The sequence below is a fragment of the Prinia subflava genome, chromosome 8, assembly GCF_021018805.1.
Source record: "Prinia subflava isolate CZ2003 ecotype Zambia chromosome 8, Cam_Psub_1.2, whole genome shotgun sequence".
Lineage (NCBI taxonomy): Eukaryota > Metazoa > Chordata > Aves > Passeriformes > Cisticolidae > Prinia > Prinia subflava.
In genome coordinates this window covers 35,089,500-35,110,235 of record NC_086254.1, presented here as the reverse complement: position 1 = coordinate 35,110,235, position 20,736 = coordinate 35,089,500, and the positions used below count along the sequence as shown (strand labels likewise).

Sequence of the window (20,736 nt, the reverse complement as noted above, 5' to 3'; positions counted from 1 at the left end):
GTCCTGTTCTTCCTCCTCTTCAAAACTTATGTATTTTATTAACAACTTGCTGCAGATTCCTTTGACACTTTTTGAGTGTCTGTCCTGCCACTGAGATGTCATTTTGGAGATAAATACCAATGTCTCTGACCACACTCCAGACTTGGAGGAAAGGGGCAGGGATGGAGAATGTTGAAGGGGATACAGGGAATCAAACCATCCACTCTGCTCATTTTAGTGCTCCAAATATTTGCTTCAAACTGAGAAATTAATATGAACTGAATCATAGCTTTATAGCAAGGAAATCTTTGAAACGCTAAAACCTTTGTGTTTAGAATGGTCTGGCTCTGTCAGATATTTCTGAGGTTTTTTCAGAGGACAAGGGATCCCTGGCTGTAGAATTACTTTGAATGCTCCTATTTCCACTTTAGAAGACTCTAAGGTTTGGTGTCTTTCATCAACTAGTGAAAGAGCATTCATTTAATGAATTTATGTATATATATTTTATATATATATATATATATATAATGCCACTCTGATTTGTTATGGAACACAAGGAGGAGTGAGGCTGTGTGTTCTCATGGTTCATTTCTGGCTATTACTGTTGCAAGCCACATAATACTGTTGTTTGTCTATTTGAGACCACTGTACACAATAAAGGGGAGCCCATATGAGATCCCAAATGACATTTTAGCTGAGGAAACAGCCCCAAATTGCAAGGGTACCACATGAACACTGTTAGGTAAATCTAATAGATTAGCTAAAATGTAGAGAGTGAGTGATGAAAGTGTTATTAAAGTATATTAGATTATATTAAAGTCAATAGATGATTTCTACTGATTCAGAGAGGTCTGCAGTGGATCACTAGGGAATGGTGTATTTTAGTCTTTTCCTGCCTTTATCTGTATTAAATGAAAGCCACATGTGAATTGTATTATGACATTAATATAGCCATTTTAGGGCTCCCATATTTCAGACAGGGTTTAATCGTAAAGGATTTCCTGGATGGAAAGAGATGTGCATATGCCATGCAGCAATTGAAATAGTTTCTCATTTCACTGAAAAAAAAACTTGCAGAAATGACTACAGCCTCTTTTTCTTCTGGGAGAGTGACTTGACCATATGTTGGCCATCTGCATATCATCTGAGAAGCTTGCCAATAAAATCTTTCTCTTAGCTCAGAGAGCAATCTGCAGGCCCCACAGAGGGGCACTTTGAAGGCAGGTGATGGTGCAGCCCTGTGTGGCCCTGGCCTGGTGCTGCTCCCGGGGTGGGAATGGTGTCCCACAGGTCCCATGTCACATCTGCCAGCCCTGCGTGGCTGCTCCTGGTGTGGTGAGACAGCACTGTGCCTCTCGTGGAAGTAAGGCAAGGGGCAGGATTTCATTTCTCTCTTCCAACCCTCCCTGCTGCGACTGTGCAGGAGGCAGAAAATACTTAGGTTGATTCTGAAGGACCAGAAACACTTGAACAACCCATCATGCCAGACTGACATTGGGGTGTCTTTGTTCCCAGACCAGGGGTAACTTGCTGGTGAAGGGGAAGAATATCCCACCAAAGCCCTTTCTAGCTGTGAAACTCCATTTTACAGGTCTAAGAGTTGGTATTGTGAGCGGCCACACACTGGGCAGCCCAGAGCCCCCGTGTGTCAGGCTCACCCCACAGCGTGGGCAGCAGGGCAGGAGGGGACCCTGCCTCTCTCCTCCCCTCTCAGCACACCCAGGGCTGCCTGCAGCTCTGGGGCCACAACAGGGGAAGGACATGGAACGGCTGGAGCTCCAGAGGAGGCCACAAAGATGAGCTGGGAGAGCTGGAGATGCTCAGCCTGGAGAAGAGGAGGCTCTGGGGAGACCTACCTGTGGCTACCCCCCCCCTCGAAGGGGGCCTGTAGGAAAGATGGGGTCAGATTTTTTAGCAGGGTCTGTTGTGCCAGGAGAAGGGGTGGTGGTTGTAAACTGAAAGAGTGTAGATCTAAACCAGATAAAAAAGATTTTTGCTTTTTATGTGTGTCAGGATTGCGCGAGAGAGATGGGCCCAGTGAGAGATGTGTTAAAGCACAATTTATTGCTCTTATCTTCTACAGTCTCATGAAGGGTGAGAACATCTTCACTGCCTAAGTCAGAGGTCACAAGATCTCTAGCTACAATGCCTTTTAAACACGTATCAGCCAATAAACTAGTGCTACAAAGAATGTTTATGTCTTTAAGCCAGTCGTTGATTACTGTTCTACAGGTTTTTGCCATTGTACAGACTTTCTTAACCAATCATATAATGACACAGAAATTTACAGTACTACACCTTAAAACTTCTTTTTACCTTTATAACTTGTTTTATATCATAATCTTTAAACTCTAAAACTTTCCACTACCTAGCTTAACATGTTTCTGCTTAAACTACAAATCCACATTCTTACTTCTAGTCTCTAAATCTGGAAGCCTCTTCCAAGGTCTCAGATCGAAGCCTGCATTGATTTCTAGGTCTGTCCTTGTATGCACAAGGTTTTGATAATTTTCTGTGCCTTGATTTCCCGCAATGCTGAGGGTGGCAGGCCCTGGCACAGGGTGCCCAGAGCAGCTGTGGCTGCCCCTGGATCCCTGGCAGTGCCCAAGGCCAGGCTGGACAGGGCTTGGAGCAGCCTGGGACAGTGAAAGGTGTCCCTGCCATGGCAGGGGTGGAACTGTGTGGGTTTTAAGGTCCTTCCAACCCAATCCATTCTGGGATTCCAAGAGCGAGGAGATGCAGTGGGGGACTGTTGTGTGTATTCCTATTCTTTGTGCTATCCCAGGAGCTGCTGATGCCTTTGAAAAATGCCTGTTGGAATCTGGACACCAGCAAAATGAAAGCTGCAACAGTGGAGGTTGTGCAGAGAGGAAAGAATTGTTCATGAAGTGCCATGTGTGGCACTGTCCATGTGTATGCCCACCTGTGATATGCCCAGTTGTGTTTTTGTGACTATATTGTGACCTGCCAACTGTTGCCTTTATAAGGCTGGGGACTTCACTCATTGCCTTTGGCCAGAGCTTGCCAAAAGTGACTGGTGACTTTCTCATCCCCACAGTTAGAAAAGTACATGGTGCTTCAAGTGGTTTGCAGCTGGCCCAGGACGCAATTATTTCTTTCCAACTATTAAATGTACTACAAAAATGTAAGATTATATTTCTGGTTGGCAATGAATAACTGCTTGCTGTGCATCCTTGGTTTTGGAAATGAGGTGCCTGTGGCAAATCTGCTACAGGTATGACAGGGCTAACTGGGATTTTGGAGTGCAGTAACCACAGCAGGCCATCCCATGTGTTCTCCATGTGTTTCCTGCTGGGTTCTGGAGATCACTGTGTGGGGAACACTGTCCAGAAGAGCTGCAGGTTAGAGCTCGGGAGTTGATAGAAAGAAATTGTTCCTGGCTTTGTTAGGGGAATCCATTGTTAATTATTGTCTTTTCCAGGTCTGAATGTGCCTCTCAGAGGCATGTCATGCAGTTAAATAGATCACTGGATGTGGACAAGTGTTGAATTGGTCTGTTTATCATGTTTATAGAGTCACTTCTGTCCATAGAATGGTCTAATTAATCTTAAAATGCTCTGTTGTAATATATTATGGTTAAATGGGTTTTTGCATTGGCCTTGAGTACAATTTAATGTCTACACCCACCCAGGGAGGGAACTGGAGGCTGCAGTGCCTCGTGAGGAGTGTGCCTCTGAGAGGCCTCTTTGCTGTAGCACGGGGGTGGATGTCATTTGTGCCCTGTAAAATGGAGCTCCCACAGAGGCACAGCTCACAAGGCCACAAACAGGTTCTTCCTCAGCCCCTCGGTTTGGTTTTACAGATCTCCTTCTGCTGCTCCAATAATCCTTTTCATATATCAGTAATCCTTTTCATCCTGTGTTTAACGCTGTCCTCATCTCAAAGGGGCCTCGTTCAGGCTTTTACCACCCTCAGCCAATGCAGCATCACAGACACTGCTGACTTTTCTGGAGAACTTGGAAAAAGTCATTTTACCTTCTGTCAAATCTTCCCTTCTCTCAGCAATTCCTAAAGGCTTTAGTTGGTTTCCCTTTGGGGTCTTCCAGAGAATTTGAGTGATAAGCTTGGAAAACAGTTTAGAGGTAGTTTGGTAGCCATTAAGGAGTTAATTCTACCACTTGTTTTATCCATCAGGATAAACTTAGATTTTATGGGCTTTGAGTGTGACAATAAGCAATCAAATCAAGAAAATACAGTATCTGTTTTAAATTTACACAAGGCAGGCGATATGTGGAAAAAGCTAACAGTGATTTATTTGTGATTCATCCTGCTAACCTGTAATGGGAGTAAAATTTCCATTAGTCTCTGGGAGGACAATGAATGTCACTGAGCATTCCTGGGACTGTCTCTATACTTGAATTCCAGTAGGTTTTCAGTGGAGACATTCTGGTGTGTGACAGGTAAAAATTACATACTCCATCTTTGTCATGTGCAAGTTTTATCATGTGTGCTGATGACGTTTCAGATGGGACCCCGGGGGCACTCCTGCACTGACAAACATCCCCTCAGTACAAATAAATCATTACAGTTATAACTCATAAATAGCTAAAACTAAATACATTGAAGCAAGTATTTGGTGTACATATTTTGCTGATTTCTGCATCCTATGTCAATACCTCATGCAATGTGATCTTTACCCAGAAAGGTCAAGTCACTAAGGCTAACAACAATTTCAGAGTACTTGATTATATGTATTCTCTGGTGTGATAGATGAACAGCAAAGAAAGCAAAGCCTCTTTCTAATCAATTGTAGTTACAAAGAAGGCTTATTAATAAATCAAATTTAAAAATAAGCTACAGATAGGTGCTATATTAAAAAGTATGTTCATATGTGTTGAAAAAAAAAATCACCTTAATTGTCACTGACAGCTTTTTTCCTTTTCCTTTGTTGCCTACACATGCCATCCTGTCTTGTCTGGCTCAGCTGCTGTGTCTTAGGTCCGTGGGTGGGTCTTGGCACTTTGATTTCCTTGCCTGAGAGCCCCAGGTTGTGCTACATCTCCATCAATGATGTGGGTGATGGGGCAGTGGGAGCCCTCGGAGGTGGCCTGGATGTGCCAGAGGGATGTGCTGCTGTCCAGAGGGGCCAAGCCAGGCTGGACAGCTCAACAAGGAGAAGCACAAAGTCTGTCCCTGGAGAGGAGCAAGGCCAGGACACTCTGGAGGATACCCAGCAGGGAGCTGGGAAGGGCCCTGGGGCACCTGGTGAGCACCAAGCTGAACAAGAGTCCCCAGAACTGTGCCCTGGGCTGTGCTGGGAGCACTGTCACCAGCAGGCCAAGGAGGGGATCCCTCCTTGCTCATCACTGTGGAGCTCATCCCTGGACTGCTGTGTCCAGTTTGGGCTCCCCAGTGTGACAGGGACACACTGGAGAGAGTCAAACATTAGCAAACATTTCATTTTCTGGTTTTAATGGTGAGCGAGGGTGACCGAGGCCCAGCACAGGTTGCCTGGGGAGGTGGTGGAGTTTCCCTCCTTGGAGATGTTCAAAAGCTGCCAGGACATGGTCCTGGGCAGGCAGGTCCTGATGGATGGCTGCCAGAGGTCCCTGCTGACCTCAACCATTCTGAGGTTCTGCAAAGCTGGAGTGGGAGCTGCAGTCGAGAGCAGCTGTTTGTTGGATTTCTGGCTCTCCTTCCTTCCCTTCGTTTTGCTCCACTCCCTTTGATCATGGTAAAATATATTTTTTCTGACCAGCTGGACTTCCTGGTATGAAAATGATCTTGTTTCCACATAATAAGTAGTGTGATTATTGGTAAGTTTTTAGTATCAATCAACAATGCCTTGTTATAGTTATGAGAATTTTGAAACAATTTGAGGGAACATAAATATTTATCTAGTAAAAGAAGGAGCCGCATTCTGAAATCTATTATAGAGTATTGTTCTTCTTTCTCATCTCCTTTTTTATAATAACTGAGAGGCTTACAGATTCCTGAGACAAGAAATCTGGCTAAAAGACACATATGAATTTACAAGAATTCAAGCTTATATCACACATGTCTATTGATGTGCCTTATCACATAAGGAACATGATAAGGAACATGATGACATTAGGGCTCTTTCTTAGATTAATCTGACAACTATATATATATATATATAGTATGAACAAAAAATTCTGTCAATATCTGACCTTAGTTTTGAGTTCTGGGCTTTAGACTGATTATTAGAATGTTTAAAAAAACATTGATATGGCTTGAGCCCCACTGGAGTGTCATCTACATCATCTTTTCCTGCCTGGAAGATTTTTGTAGCCCTCAGCTTTGTTTAGAAATAAATCAGTAAGCCACTGTCTTCTCAATTATACCTGCACAGGGGATTGGAAAATTTCTGATTGGGATTAGAAAATCATGGCTATAAAAAATCTGATTGCGAAAGCTAAAGAGCCCTGGAAGGTACCCTGGTGCTGGCAGGTGGAGAGAACACGGGAGATGTGGGTTAGCCCTGGAGTGCTCCTGTGGTAACGGAGAATAGCAGTTGGATAAAGGGAAAATGCTAAAAACAAGGAAGTAGCACAGAAGAAAAAAAGAGTGTAAGGAGGCAGGGGAGCAACACTGTAGGTACAGAGCAGAGGAGGTAAAAAGCAAGAGCTGGGGTCTGGCTGATAAAAAGTCTTCCATGTCAGGGACGTTTTCTGGGTCTGCTCCCTCCCTGCTCTCCTGGGAGCTTAACCAAGAAGAGTTTACCTCCTGTGCCATCTTGGATACCTCAAGTTTAAGGCAAAGAGCTTCAAGAACAAGAGAAAGAAATCTTCTGTTGCCTTGAGCTTCAGCCATCTCCTTCTAAGCCTTTAAGTGTTGATAAAGCATGCGGTGTATTTTGTCCTGCTGGTTGCTGCAGCACTTGGACATTCCTGCCTGAATTCACGCTTGGAGATGGTTCTGGGAGTTCCTATAGCAAGAAAGGGCAAAGAAAGGGATTGATTGTTTAGAATGGTTTGCTTCAAGATGAACTTGTGGGATAGACATTCATCTTTTGCTGATCTTTCCTTTCTTCCTCAAAGTCCCAGACATGTCTTCCTGCTTTTGGGCTCTGCACATGCAGTGTCCTTGGCAGCAGGAGAAGAAGGGCTGACCGAGCTGATTCCTACAGACATGGCTGGGGAAAAAAAATCTGATTTTTATATTCCAAGGCACAAATGCATTTAGGTTTCAAGTATATATGTATGTCATACCCTTAGGAGGTCCTGCCTGGTGGCAGAATGACCAAAACCCCAGAAGGTGGATGCTTAGCTGAGGATGACTAAAAAAATGCCGTTGTAGCCTTGGGTCCATCTTTTCAGGTGGAATAACCTACAGAAATTCTTGTCCTGATTTTTGCTGAATATGTGAAGATGGAGTTAACCCCAAACTCTGCATTTTCAGCCTGATACTTTGGCTGTGCTGAAGTCTGGTGATGTCCCTGTGGGCAAAGACAAGCTCCAGTCTCTCACTGGCCTAACCAGTCCTGTTTTAGTGGCCATTGGGGTGCCATGGGGCAGGTTTTGTGGTACTGCTTTGACAGTTCTGCAGACTGGCATTAATATTACCCTTTAAATAACCCACAGGAATCCAGAATTCATCATAAAACACAGCTCTTATCCTAAAAATATCTAATCAATGCCAATCTCCCTGGTTGTCTGCTCCCTGAAATAACATTCAGCTTGTGAAAACAAGAACCCCATAATAAAGACTGTCCATTAAATTTTAAGAGGGGCAAATTCAAGCTTCAGAGCTCTCTATTTTGATTACTATACACATGGGGCAGTTTGGAATATCCACTCAAGAAGCTAATGAAAGACAGAAGGCTTGTTGTGTTTCTGACTTGGCTTAGCACTTGGGGTTTAACATCAGGCACTGGCAGATTGTCTGGAAAATTCGACATTTGCACAAAGCACAGTAGTGACAGCAGGAATTCAAGTGTGGCTTGCAGGCTTTGAAGGTTGGCACACAGTTAGCAGCAGGTGAGGGCCTTGGCTTTGGAGATGTCTTGCGTTTAGCATTTTTCTGGAAGACAAAAACATGAGAATTCACAGACAGGTGAAATGAGGGTGGTGAGCAGCGGGAGGTTCTGGGGGAAGGAGCAGGTAGTTGTGGCAGTGGGAGCTGTGCTAGCAATGCAGAGGCATGGTGGGGCTGGGAAATGGGAAAGGGTGGCTTGAGAGCAACATTAGAGCAAAATGACAAACCTCATTTGACCTCATTGACTGGAAGGAGCTTTGGGAAGGGTCTGTAGCAAAGAGTGTGGCAGTAGTGAAGAAAGGGGTGCAAAACCGTACTCAGATGGTGAAGTTATCAGGAAAACAAATTAAGGCGTTATGTTGGGATCTCCCAGCTTTTCAGAAGAGTGAAAACTCCCTGTCAGTCTCTTGTTTGCTGAGCTGTGGCACGGAGAGAGCAGGGGAGTGACTTGGAATGCTCCACCTGGTGAGCCCAGTGATCCTCCATCCATGGGAATCCTGACCTGCACACTCAGCTCAGGGAGTGGAAAAGGAGCCCTCATTTCCCCCAGGAGGGCAGCTTCTCTGCTGGTGACTTGGAAAGGTGGAAAATTTGGGGTTGTTCAGCATGTGCCTGGGACTTGGGAGGGATCTCTGGAGCCCAGCAGCTCCAGGCACCCTGTGCACTTCTGAAACTCAGAGTTATGGAATGGTTTGGATGGAAAGGGGTTTGAAAGCCCATCTCATCCCCTCCTTGGCCATGGGCAGGGACACCTCTTGCTATCCCAGGGTGCTGCAAGCCCCATCCTACGTGGCCTTGGACACTGCCAGGGATCAAGGGGCAGCCACAGCTTCTAATTTCCTTCCACCATTATTGTTTCCCATCTTTTTTTACAACATTTAGAGCATTAAACTGTAACTAAATTATTGAAATCAGGGAATGACAGAATGACAGAATGACAGTAAAAGCCTTGCAAATGAACACATGAGGGAAACTCTAAAAGTAACAAACTGTTCTAATGGAACAAAGTTTTCTGAACAACCACCTACCTTGGAAGATTTCTTGTTCTCTGCCTCTTTCCTGCTGACTTTCTGGGATTTTCTAGTTAAATCTTCAATGAGAATAGCACAGCAAAACGTGGAATCAATTTTACAGAATGTTATTTCATTGAGATAATCCTATTTTTGTGTGAGAGAAGACAGATAACCTGCATTGCCACCTCATTGCTGCATGTTTCACAGTGATGTTCATCTCAGTTCAGAATGTCTGAACTCTGTCACTGCTGCTTGTGTGAAGCAGAAGAGCAACTGATATTTGTATTTTAGAAGGGATCTTTACACATTGTTTGGTAGATGCAAACAATGAATTATTTCAGAGAAATAAAATTAAAGGTCTCTGTGAAGAAGATTGGAGTGATCATGCACAGTAGCCACATGAACAAAAATAGGAGAAATCTTTGGAATTCCATAATTTCTTCTGTTAAAAGGTTGTGCTACATGCATAATTTTGGAAGGAATTAACAAGTGTATGGCTGCTTTCCACAAGCAAAACTGCTGCTGTTTTGGCATAAACTCTGAATCTGTGATGCCACCTTTTATTCTGCAGTTCTTTGTTCCTTCTCCCCCCATGACCTCATTTTACATAATTTTACTTGCAAAGGTGTTTCATTCATGTGCCTGTAACTTTGCTCTCTGTATATATTTATCACCATGTCTAATTTTAGATATTTATAACTGTATAAATTCCATGACTGGAGCTTGATTTGGGCTCTAACAAAGCAACACTGTTAAAAGTGTGAGACACTTCCCAGCTCATCAAGCTATTGTGGTATTTTTGATACCTTTATTCTGGGTGTGTGAGTTTTGTAATAAGCACTACCTGTTTGTAATGGATGATTGAGATAAAAACCATCCATATCCCCACTGGTGCTCCTTATCTATTCCAGGATCCTCTATCAATATATTTTTGAATATTTACTGATTGCTAGGATTTACAGAGTTGCAGGATGAAGAATAAATATTTTGAGCTGGTTTGGGGAGTTTGATTTATTTATCTTTATAGGTTTGGATTATGCATCTCTAAGAAGCAGTGGGGAGAAATGTGTCACAGCTCAGCCCTTCTGCCTTGTCTAAAGCATGGGCTGGCTTCTGTGAGAAGATGGAGAAATCAGCTGAAGTTATTGTATTTTATATCTCTGGTTTTAATTGGGGTAAAAAAGTTACTGGAATTGTGAGAGTGAAGGCATCAAGAATTACAAGGACAGCAAAATGGTACAGCTTGGGAGGCTGCAGGACAGCACCAGCTTTGCTAAACTCTCAGTTAAACAACACTGAGTTAACTCAGGATCCAGAGGTTCAAATTTCTTTGGAAATGCATGTGTGGGACAACTGTTTCTCCTTAAAGATATGTTGTCCTGAGCAAGAGCATGGAGAAAATATGGAAAACAAGGTAAGAACCAGAGTGCTTTAAACTAAAGCCCTAAAAACCTGCAGAAAGGAGCTAAACCAGAGAAGCTTTATTTTTTCAATTATTAGCATTTTGACACAGTTATGAATGTTCTGTTGCTGATTGTCTCCAAACACCAGTGAGTTTCTTGAGAGAAGAAGTTGGTGTAAATTACATGGAAAGAGTTAAGGCAGACATGAGGAAATAATTTTGTGAAGAGTCAAGCATCACCCTCAAGAGGCTCTTCCCAAACAGGACAGGTCATCTGCCAGTAATTGTAGGGATAGAGCTGGTCCTGTCTTGCACAGATAAATAAAAGACCCCTGGCTCTCCCTTGCACTGCTCTTTTCTTCCCCTGTTTAAAGATCAGGTAAACTGAGGTTATATTAATACTTGTTAATACTGTTGATTTTTCTACCACAAGTGCAGACTCTTCGAACTCTCACATTATGTTCTTTTTTTCTCATATGCATCAGTTTTTCAAAGGAAGGTTATTTCCCATATTAGCCTGAAACCAATTCAGTTCAGCAACTTCTCTTCAATATAAAAAGACTTATAGTGTGATAGAAGCTGAAGTGAAACCTGTGAAACTAAAATAAATTGTATATTTTTTCCCTCTGAACTGAGGTTTACCACATTGTTATTTATGAGGGCTGCAGTCACCACAGTTCTGCACCCTATGAGGCAAAGCAAAATTATCCAAATAATCCAGAATAATCAACAGCAGTGTTTCCTGCAAATCTTGTTAATTTGGCCATGAAGGGCAGGTTTTACTCACCTACTATGGAGATGGGTGGAAGATCTGAGAGGTCCATTTTGCTCCTCCTGGACAGGTTGCATTCTGTCTTCTCCTCAATGACCAAGTGGGAATCAGTAGCTCTGAACAGGCTGTAGCAGAGCAGGAGGCTGAGGAAGAGGTTCCTTCTTGCCATTGTGGGGAGGAAAAATTCCATTGTCATGAAAACCAAAGTTGGTCCAAACCTGTAGAAGTGATGCAGGGATATGAATTTCAGCAATGGTTTTCTGTCACGTTGTGCAGCTTTAGCACAAATCTCTGACAATTATTTTATTTCCAGCACCTTGCCTCTGGTACTGGAATACCTAAGATTGTAGTTGTAAAAGTGGAAAAATGCTATCCTAAATACCACTCCCCAAGATGGTCTTTTTTCCTGATTCTTTTCTCAAAAGGTTTATTTCCCATGAGACGTGAGCTTTACAATGGTTATTATATGGCCAAGGGCAGAAACTCAACCACATCATCAAATTTTGCCCAGAAAATCATGTCTACAAATTTGTGCTAGAAAACAAATCAGAATAATGACGATTTAAACACCTCCTCCCCACCCCCGCAAATCGTGTTTCCCTTTAATTTTCTGGTCTTAAAAATAAATCATGAAGATATCTTGTTTTATTACACCTCCAAGTGGCTGCTCTAATCCCCTATAAATCACAGCCGTAACGCATGTGCGTTATAGAGGGCCAGTGCTGTAGATGTTTATGTGCCTGGGTGTTATGCACTGAATAACTTCCAAGATGTGGCAAAGTCTGGGATTTGGGGATGCTTCTGGAGGCACCTGTGAGCTGTGGATCATGGCCATTCACCTGAGGTGCCAGTCCCTGCAGGGCACACAGAGTGTGTCCCCAGCCTGGGCTCCTTTTCGTGTACATTCTTGTTTTTTCAAAGCTGACTTTTATTTCCATGTGCATCAGTTTTCTGCAGTGTCAGGGTTATGGGAGCCTCGTTCCTCCAGAGGCACTGCCAGTCTCCAGATTTATGGGTGGCTTCGTGTCAGTGGAAAGCTACTGGGTGCAGTAAAAAGAGCGAGTGAAACCAAATGTTTTGGGCCGTTCATCTGGTTGTAATGACTTCATTACTGGGGAGGTAAAAGATTAAATGTTTCTGCATTGGGAGCGCTTCAATCAGGTCACTGCTCTTACACCAGGTCTGTTCTACACCTGCTTTTATAGCCCCACTGCCCCACTCTTCCCTGGGAGATGGTCACTGTTATGCTTCTAATTCCAAGTGCTTGGAATCAGTTCTAGAACTGTCTGTTCTGCAGGCCATGCTCATGTAACAAATCAGTGCTGGGGGCACCGAGGCTGCTTCCCCTGGGGGCTGGAGCTGTGCCATGAGGATGTTCACCTCTGCTCTGGAGCCACGCTGGGAGCTGGTTCAGCCTGGAGAGGCTCCAGGGAGACATGAGAACCCTTCAGCCCTTACCAGAGAGAGGGAGAGCAACTTTTTATCCAGACAGAGAGTCACAGCACAAGGCTGAATGGTTTTAAACTAAAAGAGAGAGATTTAGGCACAGAGAAGCTGTGGCTGTCCCATCCCTAGCAGTGTCCAAGGCCAGGCTGGATGGGGTTTGGAGCAGCCTGGGACAGTGGAAGGTGTCCCTGCTCATGTTGGAACTGGATGGGCTTTAAGGTCTCTCCCAACCCAAGCCATTCTGTCAGTCCATAATTCACTCCTGGATCAGTCTGGGCTCCACTGGGATTTGCAGGGACACATGTGCTGGATCCTTTGTGGTTTCCACATCTGCATGAGCTGCAACTGAAAGAGATGTATCTGAGCCTGGCGTTTTACAGGGGAGGATGAACCTCTGGGGAGGCAGCGCTGCTGTGTCTGCACTTGGAATGCTGCACAGCTGGAGTCGTTCAAAGCAGATGTCAAAGTTCAGACCCCAGCTGGATCAGAGTCATGGCTGTGGGTAGGAGTCTCCTTTGAATGAGCTGATTCAAATTTTGTCATATCAGATGTGAAGAGCCTTTCGTTTGATCCTGAATCACCTCTGAGAGAAGGTGCATCTTGTTTAGAAGACTCTAAAAATTCCAGTAACAAAAAGGAACAAGACCTGCCATGAGAATTTTTTGTTGTCATGGTAAAATCGTGGGCTTGAATTTTCAGCAACTGCAGTTTAAGTAGTTAGTAGCTTAAATTAAAGTAACAAGGTGACACTTTTGTGTCAATTCTTTACCTACTCTGATCTTGCAAACTCTTGTACAGAAGCTCAGTCCTCACCTGTGGCAATTGCCCATTTGTAAGGGGAGTATGTGAAAATATTTGCTGAGTCAGGATCTACTCTTATCTTATCTTCAGACAAGTTGCCCTTTTATTGGCTTTTTCCCATCTCTTTTCACAAAAGATGTCCAAACCTCACTGAGATTTCTTGATACTTCCTAAAGACTGCTCTAACACATACCTACATGTGTAAATAATCATTAGGTCATAACCATTCAGGTCACAAGTGGAACTTCTTTACATCTACCTGATTTTGCCAACCTGAGTATCCCTGGTGATGTTCATATTCTAGGTAGATGTTTACAATTCATACAGGAACTAAATAATGACTTGTGTGCCCAAAAGCTTGTCTATGTTTTCCAAATATACAGTTGGTCAAATATAATATGTTGCCTAAAAATCTTACCATGCTAAACATTAAAGTTTCCTGCTTTTTCAGATCTAGGCTTAAAGGGAAAAAAAAATATGGTGAGGGTGATAAAAAACACTGGCACAAGTTATCCAGGAAGGTGCTCATGGCCCATCCCAGAAAACATTTAAGGTCAGGTTGGAGGGTCTTTGAGCAACCTGATTTAGATGAAGATGTTCCTGCTCATGGCAGGGGAGTTGGACTAAATGACCTTTAAAGGTCACTTCTAAGCCAATCTATTCTATGACACTGGGCTTGTCTGTGGCAGGTGGACAGAGACATTTGGGCTCTAAATTATTTCCTTGCCCTGAGCTGGAGTGAAAAGAGCAAGCAATGAGCTGGAAGCTGTTTTGCTTTGCATACAGTGTTGCAGATTTTGGTTTTTAAAGCAACTTTTTAGCCTCGTTGCAGTATATGCTCTGTAAGATACCTGTGGTGCTCGGGTCAGGGTGTGCTGCCCACCTGGAATGTTGGCTGGCACAAAGCTGCCTGATGGACACCATGCTGGCCTGCCCCCACTGTACTGTTTAAACAAGCTTCCACCCCAAAATGTAGTTTCTGTTGTATTTCCTTGTCTTTATCTCAGCAAAATTGCCAATGGATGTGATTTTGTCTGAGCAAACAGTAACATTTTACAGCTGGTATCTGCTCACTTCTAACAGCGACACCTCAACGATGGCTGGGGTGGAAAGGCAAACCTGGCTTGGTTTGAACCCCGGTGCACGTGAGGGTTTTTAGTCACAGGCCCTTGGGTGGTAAGGCTTGTACAGCCCTGGGGTGAGTGTTTGAACCTGGAAATCACATGTATTTGGGGAACATGCATCTGATCTGCAAAATTCTGTCCACTGGCTGGCAAAGCAACGCTCCCTGGAGCAGCGGAGCCTGCAAGGTGTGAACAGCCGAGTCCGTGGAGGGATGAAGGAGAAGGAAAGTGGAATCAGAAGTGAAATAAAAAGGTGTTCATGGCCCCAAACCTGCCAGAGCTCGAGGAGTGTTTGGACAATGCTCTCAGGTATAGGGTGGCATTGTTGGGGTGTCTGTGCAGGGCCAGAAGTTGAACTTGATGCTCCTTGTGGGTCCCTCCAGCCTCAGGATATTCCTTGATTTTATGATTATCTTGGGTTTCCTCTTCTGCATCATATTGCAAAGTCCTTCCGTAAATTTGTTTTCTTTTTCTTGCATTACAAAGAGGTTTACTTTTCCATTTTTCCCATTATTTTCCTTCTGGGACTCATCAAAGGCTGATTAAAGCAATCAAACTATTTTCCTTACCTCTAGCTATATTCACATCTGTTTCTCTTTGAGCACCTACATTTAAAAGTTTATTTTTCTTTTGAGCCCCTAACAATTTAGAAGTAAATAGCTTTAATAGTGGAATCTTGAGGGGATGGTTCCGATTTCCCTAATCTTGCCAAATGTGCAAGGAGAACTTTAACATATGATTTTAAAAATTTTGGTTCTGGAGACTTAGTCTTGCCCATCGATGAAATTCAGGCAGTGAATTTTGGCTGCAGTTTAGCAAATTAGGTGAGGAAATAGTTAACATGTTGCGGTGCTCTTGATTGTCAAGGGAATTACAGAATTTTATTTAAAACCAAAACAAAGGCAGACATTTGAAAGTTTGTTGACTGTTGTCAGAGATCACAGTACCCTTTTCTGTGCCATTGCCTCTCTGCTTTGGATTATTATATTCAAAATGTAAATAAAGCATTTTAATCTTTATCCCAATTGTTGTCTTTCACAAGCATGTTTCCTGAATGGAAATTTGGAAAATGACAGATGATGGGAAACATCTTTTTTCTCTTTTTAGTCAATTTATTTTGGTGTCATATCAAAAGTCTTCATGGAAATTTAGTTTGCTTGGAAACACCCCAGTACATTCAACACTTTTGAGGAGAACTCATTTCCTGTCACAGCTGATTTTACTCTCTTCAGAGATTTATCTTCATCCACAACAGAGTGAAGAGTGTGAGACATTCATGCAAAAAGTCTGCTATGATCACTGGAAGGGACAAGTTGAAATTTTCTAACACAGATTTTCTGACAGCTTCAGATTGACTCACAAATAAATCAGCATTTTTATAAAGAGCTGAAAACTGCTGCTTGGGAAAATGAGATGTTAAAGTAGGTGAACAAAGACCTATAAAATACAGAAAATAATTTTACAGCACTCAGTAAATCTTCACCTACACTGGGCTGCTTTGAAAAGAATCCTGGAATCATTAAGGCTGGGAAAGAACTCCAAGATCACTGAGTCCAACCCTTGAACAAACACCACCATGGCCACTAAACCATAGGAGAAGACAGAAAAAAAAAGGAATGCAAGGTAAAAAACCAAGAATTAGTGGCTGCCTTGAAAATTGTTGAGATTTTTAGAGGGTGAGAGACTGAAAAACTTGGGAAATGAAACATGGAAGTTAAAGGGATGACTGGGGATCTCCTGAGGGAATTCCATGGTCGCCTAGAACCGTCCTATCCAGTCTGCAGAGCAATCCCACCTCAACCAGCAGATTTCAGCAAAGGAATAGCAGTAAAAAGGGAAATTGTGTGTTAAGGAGCACCTGGAGGGAAAGGAATGGATCCCCCTGAGAAAAAAGGGAATCACCAGTGCCCATCCCCCTGAGAAAAAAGGGAATCACCAGGAAATCATCAGGCAGAGCTCTGCTGACCCAGCCAGGGCTTTCTCTGCCTTTTAAGCTTCCTAACAACAGCTTAGGATTGACTGCACAGAACACACAGAAATTATAGATGTTTTTTCAGGACTGTAAAGATGTGCAAACACACGAGGAAACCAAAGAAATAGCTGCTACTCCTCTTTGAACCACAAAATAATTTAAATTGAGATGGATGCAAATTGTGCAATTGAAATTGATTGAAACTGTGTCCCCACAGAACAGCCTGGTGGCTCAGTTTGTGTTCTGACCTGAACCTCACTGAATTTCAGTTTTTTCACTCAGTGCTGAGGGACTGGGCTGACAATCTCAGTGACCCTTTTTGGGACTCTGAGAGAACAGTGACAGGGCCAGACCTTGCAGACAGTTTTTGGTGTTTGGGTGGATACCTGAACTCCTCAATCCCCTCCCCATGTTCTCCCATGCTCCCCGGACAGCTCTTTGCCATCCACACCCAGCACATCTGCCTTTGTTTGTCACACTATTAAAATAAGAGGAAAGTTGAGTGAGAGCTTAATGTGGAAATGTGACTCTGCAGATTAGAAATACACTCAACACATGCTCAATTCCAGCTGGGTTAGGGTGGGGTCTGTCCTTCATGAGTTGAAGTGGATCTTGGGAAGCATGAGAAGAGAAAAACCAGCACGTTTCTGTTCCCCTGTTGTGTTCTGGTCTTAGTCCTTAGACCATTTGGGAATTAAATTTGTATGCTCTTCAAATCCAGTTCCAAAAAGCAAATTCTTGAGCACATCCAAAGGAAGAAAAATGAAAAGAATTTCTAATTTTGCAGGTACATGGATGCCCATCCCTGGAAGTATCCAAGGCCAGGTTGGACAGGACTTGGAGAACCCTGATCTAGTGGGAGGTGTTCCTGCCTGACAGGGGGTGGAGCTGGATCATCTCTAAGGTCCCTTCCAACCCAAATCATTCTGTGATTCTATGATTTTATGGGTCTACACCAGGGAAGATGTTTTCCTCAGCATTTGGATCTCTTCATGTTTTACTTAAGTTCCACTTGGCAAGTTCTGGTTGGAGGATGGCCCAAACAGGTTCTTTCATACAGCCTGCCCACAGGATGAGATGATGGTTTTCTCTGGGATTGCTCTTGAAGCCCAGTTTCCAAATGTTTTCTAATCTTCTCACCTTCAGTGACGTGGCCAGGAGAGGCTGTTTCCCAGTAAGGGAGGTGTCTCTGTGCACATCCATCCCTTCCGCTTGTCTGTCAGTGCAGGTTCAGTATACATGGCTTTTCCCTTTGGGAGACACCCCATGTATTCCCATCTGCTACTGATCATAATAGGAAACCCTCAATGTACTTCCAGGTTTCCTCTTTTCTGCAGCACAGTGAGATGCAGGATAATAAACACCACTACAGTGCTTGGAGAGAAACTTGGTGGCCCCTGCCAGCCCCAGTGCTTACATGGACATCTCTCTGCAGGGTTTGTGCTTCATCAGTCAGATCACTGGGGTTATAATTACCCCAGTTCTGCACAACTCAGCTCTTCTGGAAGCCATGAGTACATGGTACAATGCATTAGTACAATGCTAATCCCACTGGGGTTTGACACTGAATCAGGAATTCAGATTAACCTTTACACATAACTGCAGTAATCATTGCACAAATGCATTTACACAAACCACAAGAGATGTTGTGTTTGTTCTGAGCATGATTCCTTATTTGTCAGTCAATGATTATTAATTCCAACCCCCCACTCAAATCTGTTTTTTGTTATTCAAGAGACAGGATAAATGTCACAATTGGATTGTCCCATTTGTGTACTTATTTCTGGGCATCTTTCATTCTAACTTCTATTTTCTGATTTGCTCGTATAAAATTTCCCATAGTTGTGGAAAACAGGTTCCAAGAGTGTTCCAGTCTCACACTTCATTCATTATTTCAAGTCCTGCCTTTGCATTTTGGCTCATTTTTAAAAAATGCAAAGCACTCAGTTGTGGTGCTTCGGTCTAAATATAAACTTGGTGTGGATAAAACTGATCCTTGTGCTGCCTATGGAGACAGCCATGTCTGTAGCTGAAAATCAAATTTTTTCAGACTTTCAAACAAAATTAGGTCCAAGTCTTTTTTCTTTTAAGGGTAACAGTTGAAGCTATTTTTCGTTTTCCCCTAATACCTGTACTTAAAGCTACCAGCTAATGTTCTCCTCCAGCCCACGTAATTTCCCTCAGGCTCTCCAGGAATGACCCTGGAGGCAGAGCTGCAAGTGAGGCTTGGATTTTACACCTCTTGCAGTCAGGGATTTCATCCATGTGCTCAGGTGCTGCCAGACAGGGACATTCCTGCTGCCTGTGCAGGACCCTCAGAGTGTGGTGGGATGGCAGGACACCAAACTCCTCCCTGCAGTGGCCAGGTGGCTGAAAGAACTCAGTTTCCCTTTTAATAAAATGAGTTTAAATCCTTATTCATCTATATAAAATGGTGTCATCTTCACTTGTTTTTAAACAGCAAAAAAAAAGACATGAATTTCTAGGATTGGGATTTCTATGGGATGCCAGTGTGTTACATCCAGAGTTCTGTTCCTTTTCACCCTTAAATTGAAAAAAAAAAAAAAAGCCTGTCATATATGATTGACCAAAGTCACACTGGCAAGTGGCATTGGAGGCCTTCTCTCAGCTAATTCTCATTTATTTGGTTCTTTCTTCCAGACTCTATCCGGTCTTTTGTGTATTTTTTCTCTGGTTCCTCTATAACAACCCCACAATCACTAAAATGAATTGTGTTTGTTGTACAGGGAGAAGTGTACCAGAGAGAATTCTGTAGTGTTTGATGCAATATGCTGTTTCTGTGCAATTCTACTTTTAACAATTTTTTAACTTACTGAACTCAATCTACCCTTCTTGCTCCTTTTATTTCAATTTTCTAGTCCACTTTCTGTTTTCTTTCATTTTCAGCCATCCACTGTGCCCTGTTACTTTTGACAGAATTCCCTTTAGGCAATTTTCTCTCACCTGTCATTTATTTAGCTCTTTTTCCTTTGCACGCTTTTATTGCTTCCCTACCTTTGTCCTCAGCATCTCCAGCTGGATAATCCTTAGGAAGGAAGCAGTGAAACTGGATGAGATGCAACACTGCAGAGGCCACATTCAAACACTTTGGTTTGAGAGCAAAAAGCCATTAATTTCTGAAGGTAATGACTTCTGGATTTCAAATAATAAAAGAAGAACTGGCTGTATTGTTCACAGCATGACCAAGAGTGAGAATGTGATGCAGCTGTGTATAAAAAGGGAATTGAATTCTAGGGTGTCTAGAGAAGTACCTTGTAACTGAAATATGAAAGCGTTTAAGATTTTATGCACATACTGCTCTTCATTTAGAGAATCATGTCCAATTTTGGTCACCCATGTGGAGAAAAAATGTGTGTAATGTAATGTAATTCAGAATGAATGCCAGCAAAGAGTAATAATTCCTTTACATAAAAGGTGATCCAGCAACACCTCTAGTGGTGCCGTGCTTTACACCCCATTTCCTTATACTCCACCGGCAAAAGTTCCCTTTTTTGCATCAATCCTTCCTATGATCTCCAAATATTTGAGGCTCCTTCATGCCTATAGAGCAATTAGGAAGGTCAGACAATATGAAAAGATTTGCCATGTGCAGGAGTATGCCATGACAGGCATAATTGGACTTGCTTATATTTAAAACCCCTGGTTTACAGATGTTGTATATATTATTGTGTAAATAAATATAAATGCAAACATTTTTAACTTTGTGTGTATGTGAGGGAGGGGCAGCTCAGCACAGACTCTTTCAAACCACCCTGTGTGTATTTTTCTCTCACAGTTATGCTGGTTTATCAAGCCCTCTGTAATTAGACTTAGGTCAGAATGTTCAGACCAAAACCACTTGAGCTTGGATAGGCTGGAAATGAAGAAAACAAATTTCCCTCTGGAGGATCTTCAGCTGAGCTCTCTGTGCCACCATAGCTCAAATTCCAGGTATAAAAAGGTGGGAATCACAATTTATGGCAGCAAAGTGCAAAGACTCACTGGCTTTCAGAGACAGCTGTGGTAGGGCTGAGAAGGAAGAGTCCTCTTAGAAGAAAAACTTGTCCATCACAGCCTCTACAACTCAGGATAAATGACTCTGCTTGTCCTCCCCTCTCCTACTGCCTGTTTGGAGCCAGCCCTGCTCAGGTGCTGCTCTTTGTTCAGAATGGCCAGAACAACAAGCAGGAGCTTGAATTACAAGAGAAAAGGTTCAGAGGAGACATGAGGAAAACCTTTGCCGTGTGCAGGGTAGGGAAGCACTGCAA

At 43.0% G+C, this 20,736-nt stretch overlaps 1 protein-coding gene across 6 annotated transcripts in view; it reads right to left on the bottom strand.

Annotated features, from left to right (window-relative positions):
• ASIP (agouti signaling protein) overlaps positions 1-20,736 on the bottom strand; it is a 39,822-nt gene that overhangs the window by 1,457 nt on the left and 17,629 nt on the right. For 5 of the 6 annotated variants that reach the window (XM_063404697.1, XM_063404696.1, XM_063404692.1 and 2 more), the window contains 3 exons: positions 11,141-11,343; positions 8,967-9,028; positions 7,800-7,983 (listed from right to left, as the gene is read on the bottom strand). In XM_063404697.1, coding sequence (XP_063260767.1) covers positions 7,807-7,983; positions 8,967-9,028; positions 11,141-11,321 — 420 coding nt within the window. In that variant the 5' untranslated portion in view covers positions 11,322-11,343 and the 3' untranslated portion in view covers positions 7,800-7,806. Of the gene's footprint in view, positions 1-7,799; positions 7,984-8,966; positions 9,029-11,140; positions 11,344-20,736 lie in introns of those variants that run through there. The other variant, XM_063404693.1, reaches the window with a different exon arrangement.